Genomic DNA, 10956 nt, shown 5'->3' on the forward strand with positions numbered 1-10956 from the left:
CCTAGTAGTTTCAGAGGAGAAGATTCTTGAAATAGTTTACGACGACAGACGACGACAGACGACGGACGACGACGGACGCCAAGTGATGGCATAAGCTCACTTTGGCCCTTCGGGGTCGAGGTCAAATAAAACCTGCGAGTCTGAAATGTTCATCATAAGATATTTCAATACACAAAATATAGTTGACCTATGGCATATAGTATTAAAACAGAGACCAAAACTCAACAACTTAACTTCGACCAATGAACTAAGCAGAAAATGTCAAGGTCAGATGACACCTGCCAGTTGGATATATATATACCTTACAATCCTCCCTTACACCAAATACAGTAAACCTGTTGCATACAGTAAAAGAAAAACGGACTACAACCTAAAACTGAACTTTCTAAAATATAAAGCTTTGAAGATAGTTAACGCTGCCGCTTCCGGATCACTATACCTAATGCTCGCGGGGAAAATTTTGTAACTTTTTGCAAATTTTGTAAATTTTCGCTTATTTAACAGAGGCGAAAGATATCAAGCTGATAAGTCGAAAACAAACTGACAATGGAAATCATTAAAAAGATTTAAATGATTTTACACTAGTCATTTTATGGCCCTTTGAATCTTGCTGTTTAGCGTGAGCCAGTACTCCGCGTTGAAGGCCGTACTTTGAGCTATAATGGTTTACTTTTAAAATTTGTTTGGAGAGTTGTCTCATTGGAACTTATACGACATCTTCCTTTACCTAAATTGCAGAACGTTAAACACAACATACAACTGTTGACGTGTTTATGCCCCACCTACGATAGAATAGGTGCATTATGTTTACTTTTCTGTGTGTCTGTCCGTTCGTCCTTCCATTCGTCCGTCTGTCCTTACTCAGGTTAAAAGATTTTGGTCATGGTAGTTTTTGACAAAGTTGAAGTCCAATTAATTTGAAACTTAGTATGCATATTTCCTTGTTTAACAGGATCTAAGACTTTCTCATTTTTTACGGTCTACTGAACATACAAAAGGATAATGCGAGTGGGACATCCATGTACTATATATGGGCACATTTTTGTTTTGTGTGTATGTGGTTTTTTTTTCACAATTAGTATTTCCTATAGTGAGTACCTTTTGGCCATCATTCTTTGATAAAAAAGGTAAAACAAAACCCAGTACATCTGTTTCTACGGAAGATGTTAGTTAAAATTACTATCATAAGAAATAAAAAGAAAAAAACACAAATAAAAATACAAGAAAATATATACATATTTCGCAAAATTAAGATTTTGCATAATTATATCAAAACTTGCTCATATATGAGTTTTACAAAATTAGTTTTATAAAAACTCTAGAATGTTTCTACTGTCCTTAGCAGCCTCTTTTAGTGGTACTTTATTATCTAATTTTCTGTATGCCAATCATTCAAAATTCGTCTAAAATTTTTAATAACTAGCCATTTTCTGAAGTTCTAGTTCAATTTTATAACAGTGAAACACGATTCGGCACCAAAGACGTACATGCTTGTTACACTTTCTAGCACCTCAATCCACACTTTATCATTCAAATCAAGGGCGACAACTGCCAAACCAGTTCCAGTATGATAATTATGGGTATCATCGTCGTGATATGGTCCGACTTCTACTCGGATGATTTCCTTTCCGTTTTTGCTTATTCTATATTCGGCACCTTTCGAATTCGACATGATTTGAGCAGATATCAAGTATAATCCGGGACCTTGGGATGAGAATTTCCCTGTTGTGTTGAAATCTCCAAAATTAGCGATTCCGTATGAAGTTTTGATATCACTAAATGGTATAACGGAACTTCCAGAGTATGCCTTGCTTCTCGAACCACAGGTTGTCATGGCGACTAAAAGATAAATACAATTATAGTTTTTCAAACATGTATACATTGCTCTCAAAATAGTGGAAATAAAGGAGAGTTCAGATAATTTATTTTAGATCAGCCCACTTATTCTGTCTAGAACATATTACATGTTGATTAGTATAAATTTTAAGATTTGAAATTCCCTATAACTATTTTCTAATACCTTTCCCCAACTTACGATGTATTTTTTCACCTTATAATGAAATTTGTCAGTTATCGGAATTATCTGGTTGCAACAATGTAGTGCCACAATATTCCGTTTACATCTATTTTATGGTTTATAATTATATACGTAAAGTGCAAAAAATCATTTTTGAAATGTTATAAAATCCTTGTCATTTTTCATAGTTTTTGAAAGTAAGAAAATCTAGAAAGAATAGTTTCCCGCCAAATGTCCAACGACTTATTTATCTCGAAGACAAAGATACCACCCTCTAATATTTTCCTGCTTTTTAAGTTCCGTTGTTTATTAAATATGAATCCATAGCAGTATTTTCAAACTCTTTTTAATCAGAGCAGCGTTGCATTTGTTTTTGTTTTTTTTAAATAAGGAGGATTAATAAATAAAAATGAATGTTTGTGTAATTTATAGTCGCATTGGCGGATTCAAAAAAGGGGAGGGGGTTACGGGGTTGGAACCTCCCTTTTTTCGGAATATTGGTGCAATTAAATGGGAACATATGGTTCAACTCTCCCTCTATATCCAGGGCTGGGACCCCCCACCTTTTGAAAATGCCTGGATCCACCCTTGAGTCGTTCACTGAAATGAAATTAGTTACTTTTAAAATCTATTAATTTTAGCTTATCAGTATAGAAAAATGTGTAAATGTGTACCACATGATATGACTGGAAGAGAGATTTGTTTTAATTTTATTTTTGGATCTAAAAATAAGCATATTGGCTAAAATCTCTTACATTCTATCATATTTTCTTATTGAGTAAACCGTATACAAATACACAGAAACACTAACCGAATGCCATACATATATCATTAGGTTAAGGTGGTACCTAACCCTACAGGGAGATAACTCTAAACTAGAGGCTCTTAAGAGCCTGTGTCGCTCACCCTTGGTCTATGTGCATACATGTATTACACAAGGGACACAGATAGATTCATGGTTTATTGCTACTTACAATTTTTTCTATCTATAATAAAATTGGCCCTTTAGTTACACCGAGGAAAATAATTTGTAAAAATTTACAAAAAATTACCAAATTAATGAAAAATGTTAAAAACTGAATGCAAAGGGCAATAACTATTTAAGGGGTCAACTGACCATTTTAGCCATGTTGACTTATTTGTAGATCTTACTTTGCTGAACATTATTGTTCAGTTTATCTCTATCTATAATAATATTCAAGATAATACCCCTAAAACAGCAAAATGTCTTTAAAAATTACCAATTGTTGGACAGCAACCCAACAACCCTTTGTCCAATTCATCTGAAAATTTCAATGCAGACAAATATTAACTTGACAAACAAATTAACCCTTTTGTCAGATTTGCCTTAAATGCTTTGGTTTCAGAGTTATAAGCCAAAATCTACATTTTACCCCTATGTTCTATTTTTAGCCATGGCGGCCATCTTAGTTGGTTGGCCGGATCACCGGACACATTTTTAAAACTAGATACTCCAATGATGATTGTGGCCAAGTTTGCTAAAATTTGGCCAAGTAGTTCCAGAGGAGAAGATTTTTGTAAAAGTTAATGACGACGACGACGACGGACGACGGACGACGGACGACTGACGACGGACGCCAGGTGATGAGAAAAGCTCACTTGGCCCTTTGGGACAGGTGAGCTAAAAACAGGTAAACGTTTTAATCACATTGTATTGTAAAGAAAATATTAAGCTTCTCAATTATCAAAATAAGTATTTGTAAAACTGCTATATCCAACCATTTTTTTTTCCGAAAAAATGATTGGTACAAGTTCGTTGATTTTTTTATATTTTTATCAAAGGGTCAAGGTTAACATTTTGTCAAAATTTTATGGAAATTAAACGAGCAAAAATAATTTTAATCAAGTCGTTGAGTACCACCTTAAGCAATCACGAACTCTGGCTAATGAAAAATGTTGAAAACACCAAAAAATTAACGGTTATAATAATATTGAAAGTATTGTTTTATTGTGTACTAAAGAATGAAGAAATATACTAGCATTGGCCTTTTAAGGTAGCACAATACAAAGATTTTTTTACTTCCAATCACTAACCTTTGAAATGCTGTAACTTTCTTATGAATGCATAGAAAATAATAATAAGATTTATTCCTATGAAGAATAAATCCGGTTATCGGAGGAAAGTGGGCTTACGTTTTGGGAGTTGTCCCGCTTTGCACACGTGGTGGAACTTGTTATGTATTATGAGTCACGTTAATTATTTTAACCTTGATAACTGTGACGTCATCATTCTTTCTTTACCACGTACGATACAGCAGAGGGAAGACGCAAAAATTCAGTTTGTATCAAGTAGATATTTTGATAGGACACAGTGTCTGTAAATTGTGTCTTTTTTAATAGGATATTTTAGTTTGTATCAAGTAGATACATTGTTAGGACACAGTGTCTGTAAACTGTGTCTTTTTAGGATAATATAGTTTGTATCAAGTATATATGTTGATAGGACACAGTGTCTGTAAATTGTGTCTTTTAAGGATAATTTAGTTTGTATCAAGTAGATACATTGTTAGGACACAGTGTCTGTTAATTGTGTCTTTTAAGGATAATTTGGTTTGTATCAAGTAGATACATTGATAGGACACAGTGTCTGTGAATTGTGTCTTTTAAGGATAATTTAGTTGTATCAAGTAGATACATCGATCGGACACAGTGTCTGTAAATTGTGTCTTTTAAGGATAATTTAGTTTATATGAAGTAGATACATTGATAGAACACAGTGTCTGTAAATTGTGTATTTTAAGGATAATTTAGTTCGTTTCAAGTAGATACATTGATATAACACAGTGTCTGTAAATTGTGTCTTTTAAGGATAATTTAGTTTGTATCAAGTAGATACATTGATAGGACATAGTGTGTGTAAATTGTGTCTTTTTAATTAAATATATTTTGATTTGTATCAAGTAGATACATCGATAGGACACAGTGTCTGTAAATTGTTCCTTTTTAGTAATTTTGATTTGTTTCAAGTAGATACATCAGATACATAGTGTACATGTCAAGTGGCTTTCGAAGCGTTCCGTAAAATGTATAATTATGATATCATTTGGCCACCACTTTTAGAATCACTTAAGGCACTTTTATTGCATGTAACTATATTTATTGCTTATATATCACTTGAAACAAATTAAAAGGGTTTATAGGACGGCTAACTGTTATCCGTAAAGAAAGATCATGTTGCAAAATTTTGCTAATATTGTTATCTGATTCTCAATGTTGTCATGGTACATGTATAGAAATAACAGAAACTAAACTAAAATATTGTCTAATTTATTGGTTAAAAATATGAAATGCAAAGACCAAAGGTTAAAGTCCTCTTATTCTCTGACTTTGGTGACAAGTACCAGTGTTCATGTGTTCTAAGTTTTAAAGGTTTGAATACATGTAGGAATAATGGATTCAGTTTCAATTTTACTTTATCTCATGTGGGCAATTGTTTTTCTTATTTCATTACAGGGTAATTTAGATATAAATATATGTGGTCATTTAAAAGTACGGTCACGGCGGGCGTGTTGTGTCGCTACCGCATTTGTGGCGGTGGTCGAACTAAGTGTCCAATAACTCTTGGCATAGCCACTGAGTTCGACCATGTGGCGAAAATAGCGACACAACATCTACAAATATATTATGCTTCTTATAATGGAATTATGTATCCGCTGAGCTTCTGTTTCCCAGGGCCAGCATCCGATATATTTTGGAAGCAATAATGTTAATAAGGATATTATATTGATATATAAGGAAATGACATTATAAGGAATAACAATAAGGTGGAAATAAGGAATAAGAATAATGTGGAAAGAAGGAATAAGGAATGGACAATAATGTGGAAATAAGGAATAAGGAATGGACTATAAGGTTTAATTATATATACTAGGGACTTGCCAATTATGTTTCTCGGCAGTCCCATTCTTTGTCAAGCCGTGGCCGTACAATTTTGTACTTTTGCCAAATAAAACATTTCTTACTTTATATGTGTATGTCATTTGGGCCCACGTTGTCTCGGATAATAAGATTTATTCCTATGAAGAATAAATCCGGTTATCGGAGGAAAGTGGGCTTACGTTTTGGGAGTTGTCCCGCTTTGCACACGTGGTGGAACTTGTTATGTATTATGAGTCACGTTAATTATTTTAACCTTGATAACTGTGACGTCATCATTCTTTCTTTACCACGTACGATACAGCAGAGGGAAGACGCAAAAAATTGGGTTCCGTATGAATGAACTAATGTTTGTTTCAAAAGTTACCCACCCACCCACCACTTAGATTAAAGACATACTCCTAAAATGTAGTTAATATGCACGCGTTAAAATGTTATATCACGTTCGTTTTTCTGCTGTTTTTGTTCTATTTTTCAGGTTGAAACGACTGGTAGCTTATTCCGACAGTAATCCCAATCCTTCGTCACGGGTTCAGACAAAGACTCCGACCATTGTAATCCCAATCCTTCGTCACGGCTTCAGACAAAGACTCCGACCATTTAATGGCGAAAATAGCGACACAACATCTACAAATATATTATGCTTCTTATAATGGAATTATGTATCCGCTGAGCTTCTGTTTCCCAGGGCCAGCATCCGATATATTTTGGAAGCAATAATGTTAATAAGGATATTATATTGATATATAAGGAAATGACATTATAAGGAATAACAATAAGGTGGAAATAAGGAATAAGAATAATGTGGAAAGAAGGAATAAGGAATGGACAATAATGTGGAAATAAGGAATAAGGAATGGACTATAAGGTTTAATTATATATACTAGGGACTTGCCAATTATGTTTCTCGGCAGTCCCATTCTTTGTCAAGCCGTGGCCGTACAATTTTGTACTTTTGCCAAATAAAACATTTCTTACTTTATATGTGTATGTCATTTGGGCCCACGTTGTCTCGGATAAAACAGGTATATATAGATAGATAAAAGATTAATCATTTAAATGAATGCAATATTTTTATTATGCAATCAATATGTAATCAATTATTATGTAATTAGTGGCAAAATCTGGGTAAGTTCACTTGAATGAATTTAGCTCTATCATCTCTTTAACTATACAGAAAATTTTAACAAAATCTTAATTAACACATCATGGGCTTCAAAAGGGTGTCTCAGATTGTCTCTATTGTATTCCATTCTCTCATAAATCTCTAATTAGTGTAAACATCCCAACCACATAAAAGAAGATAATGTTTAATTAGGTGTAAAATGTGTTCTATACATTCTATCTGAAATCTGAGACACCCTTTTGTAGATAATGGCCATAGGAACAACATATAACAAAATCAACCCTCTAGGGATACCTATGCAGAAGCTAATTTCATTTGAAAGTGGAAATTTGGTGAAAAATATTTTAGACACAGTTAACATTATAATTGGTTACATAATTGTTGCATAATACTAACATTGCGTTTATTTGAAAGAGTTATCTGTTAGCTATCCAAAACTGCCACTTTTATAAATTTTCAAGCATTATTAAGAAAGTTACAGCATTTTAAAACTTGGGAGTTGGAGTTATAAAATCTTTGTATTGTGCTACCTTAACTTTTCTAATTCGACTGTTATTGATAATATAGAAAATTTAGTGATCCTGCATGCATGTTTCCATTTGTATATATAGTTTATATGGTTATAGTATATGAACTGATTGATTAGTTGGTGGTTAACGCCACTTGCAGCACTATTGTGCTATTTTTGTTGCAGTCAGATTTTTTGGATGAAAGAAACATGAGCGAGGGCTTTGAACTTGACAGGCCAGTGATACAGTTGTAGTTAGGTATATATCAACAAACTAAATACTAATCTACATGAGTTTATTGATACACCGTGTATTAAAGATAAGAAAAGCACACAGTATATGTTTGCTAAGACTGTGTAATGAAAATAAGAAGATTTGAAATGATTAAACTTTCTGATTATCTAGGTACACAAATTATTTACTGAACTTCATATAGCCGGATAATTGTCTCTGGCAATCATATCAAATCTCCGTGTTTTTTTTTGTGTTTTTTTTATAAACAAGGATACTATATCAAAGTAAAACCTGTCACATAGTGAGGGAAGAATGGGCGTAATACCGAATTTATTAAAAACCATCAATCTTTCCCGAATCCTGAAAAAAAATAGAACACGATAGATGCTTATCCCAAATCCTTGCGAAAATAAGGACCTCATCTCGATTTCCCACAAAAAAAGGAAGGCTCTATCTGAATTCCGGAAAAAGGTTCGTTCGCTCCTTTAAAGAATTTAGCACTAATCCTTCAATTTAAAAAGAATTTGACAAAACATCTAACAATAAAATACATATATAGTATACTAACCTTTGCCTTTAAAACTATTCACGAATACCTGATGAGTAACATCAGAGAAGTTTCTTTGCAAATCTTCGAATTGGTGTCTTAGGTTCCCTAATCCAGCCAGGAAGCTGTTAATATTTGCATGTTCGTTTTTCACTATGTTTGTTATTGCCGTTTTAAACTGTGTTTCAACAGAGGATATATTGTGAGAGTATTCTGCCTTTAAATCGCTTACATCTTTATTGTAACTGTTTTTCAGTGTATTCAGTTCCTGCCATATAGTTGCAACAGTTAGTGCATTCTGGGTAATTCTGTCATTTACACCTGCTAGTTGAACAGTGTCATTCATTACCCGTCTTTCTATTCTAGAAATGTTTTTCTCCGTAACTGCTTCAATTGCATCAAGGGTTTGATTTATTTGTATTTCAAAGGCTGCAGAAAGTCCTGTCTGTAGACCAGGATTAAGTTTACTAACAGTACTGTTAAATTCTTTATTCAGCATTTCTATTCTGACTTCGAGCTTTTTCTCTAAACTAGTAAGATTATTCAAGCTGATTTCGGAAACTTGAGCTATATGCTTCTCAAGACCACCACAGCAAGTTTTTTGCATTTTCTCTAATTCGCTTATCTTTGTCAAAGTATTTCCAATGGTTGAGTTACAATGTTCTCCAATACTCACGATTTCATTTTTCACTTCAGTTTCAACGTTACCTATCTTACGATGAAGGGACGAGTTTAATTGATTTATTTCTTCTGTAAGGTTCGTTTTGATTGAATTTGAAATATATTTTTGTTGTTCCGTTTTTTCTCCGATGTCATGTAAACTTTTGTTTTGTCTTTGTTCAAGAGCTTGCAATGTTTGTTTCAATTCCATCGAAACAGAGGCTATTGTTTTGTTGCTAGCTTTTCCAGTTTCGTCGACTGATCGTGTTAGATTATCATTAATTTCCACTAATTTTCCATTAAGTGCCTGAAGACTACTTTCTATTTTTTGTGAACCTGAAAGGCAAGATATGTTCACGGCCATTATTTGGCTTTCTAATTTTGCATTGATTTCTGATACGCTTTGATTACAATCTAATGACAAACGTTCCATTGCTTTTGTCAAGTTCTGTTCTATTTGGTTCTCATTGGTTCTAAGCTGGTCTATGTTATTCATGATCACTTGTGAGCTTTTATTATGCATTTCGGTGAGACTCTGGATCTCGTTATTCAATTTTAATTCTACATTTCGAATAGTTTTAGTTAGATTTAATTCGATGAATTGAGATTGTCTGGAAAGTTCAGCCCCATTTTTGTTAATACTCCCCGCGTTAGCGTTGGTCATTTTATATAGATTTTTAACTTCTCCTAAGCACAAATATCTCAATGTGGCAATTTTGCCATCACAGTAGTTCCTAGTTGAAGTATTTACTGAAGTGATTAAGTCGTTAATTTTGTTGTCTATACTTGTAATATTTGCCGTGTTAGAACCACCATCATTTATTCTCGATAACAGAAAACTGATTGTAGCATTTGTATCCGTGATAGTTTCTTCCAAATGTTTTGTTTTCATTCTAACATCATTGAGGTCACTTTCGTAATGATTTCCGTTGGAAAGCCAGGTACTCATATTTTTTATTGCTGCTTTAATTTCCCTGTCCAATGCTTCCTGTTTATAATTAAATCCAGATATAACGTTATTTACGGTGCCCTCAAACATTTCTAAATATTTTGTTCTAGTGTCTATATCGTGAAGGTTTTTGTTTAATTGAGTTGCTTCATTCTTACTTGAAGCAATTTCGTTCAATACGCTGACAAAATTGCTGCTTATCTTTGAAACTTTGTCGCTAATATTTTGCAACTTTGCATTAAATATGTCTGCCATTTGTGTTAATCCAGTCGTATTTATTGGTACGTCTTCGGTTTGATTTGATACCCAACTTTTCATTTCTGATTGCATCCTATGGACTTCTTGGTTTAAAGTCTGTTCTAAAACGGTCTGACGATGTTCCAACTTCAACCTTGCTTCACGTTCCTCTATAATCATTTTGACAAGTGTTTGGTAAGAAACCTCCATAGCATTTGTTCCTGGATTATGTGGTTGTGTATATTGAACAGTATGGGCAATGTGTGGCTGAGTACGGAAAATTGGCGTATCCGTAGCGGAATCCAGCTCTTGAACTATGTGCTTTACTTTTGGTTCTAATGCAACCAGTGGTATATTTTCTGAATTTGATTTGTGTGTCCCTATCTCTGGATTTATCGGCCCACCGACTAAAATCTTATCTGTCTGTTTATCTGTAGATGCAAACTGTTGCTCTACTGCAACCAATGGTTGATTTCCGGCATTAACTTTCTCTGGTGGTATCCAATGAATTGGCGGTCTAGTTACAGACTCTTTAACTACTTCCGGTGACGATTGTTGTTCTAACGCTGCTAGCGGTAATGAATCTTTCACTTTCACGGCATTAACTAGTAATGTTCCGAAAAATATAGCACAGAGTAAACTAAACGTTACCATGGTTAGTTGTAGTGAGTACGAAAAACGAAACTAATGAATCTTCAGAACATAGACAAGATAATTTTAAGTCACTTCACAGCAATATAACTATAACAGTGAGACAATTCTTTATATAAACCCTGAGTT

At 33.7% G+C, this 10956-nt stretch overlaps 1 protein-coding gene across 1 annotated transcript; it reads right to left on the reverse strand.

Moving 5' to 3' along the window:
- Positions 1-1232: 1232 nt before the first annotated feature.
- On the reverse strand, positions 1233-10956 carry LOC139498122 (putative leucine-rich repeat-containing protein DDB_G0290503). Its single transcript, XM_071286457.1, has 2 exons — positions 8352-10956; positions 1233-1839 (listed from the first exon to the last, which is right to left on the reverse strand). Exons 1-2 carry the CDS (start codon positions 10828-10830, stop codon positions 1439-1441), a joined length of 2880 nt encoding a protein of 959 aa, XP_071142558.1. The 5' UTR covers positions 10831-10956; the 3' UTR covers positions 1233-1438.

This window comes from Mytilus edulis, chromosome 12 (assembly GCF_963676685.1).
Source record: "Mytilus edulis chromosome 12, xbMytEdul2.2, whole genome shotgun sequence".
Lineage (NCBI taxonomy): Eukaryota > Metazoa > Mollusca > Bivalvia > Mytilida > Mytilidae > Mytilus > Mytilus edulis.

Coding starts and splice junctions, on each gene's coding strand:
- LOC139498122 (XM_071286457.1), bottom strand. CDS start 10,830: ATGGTAACGTTTAGTTTACTCTGTGCTATATTTTTCGGAACATTACTA. Junction 1,840..8,351: donor GAATAGTTTTAAAGGCAAAG/GTTAGTATACTA, acceptor TTTATCTTTTAG/TCGCCATGACAACCTGTGGT.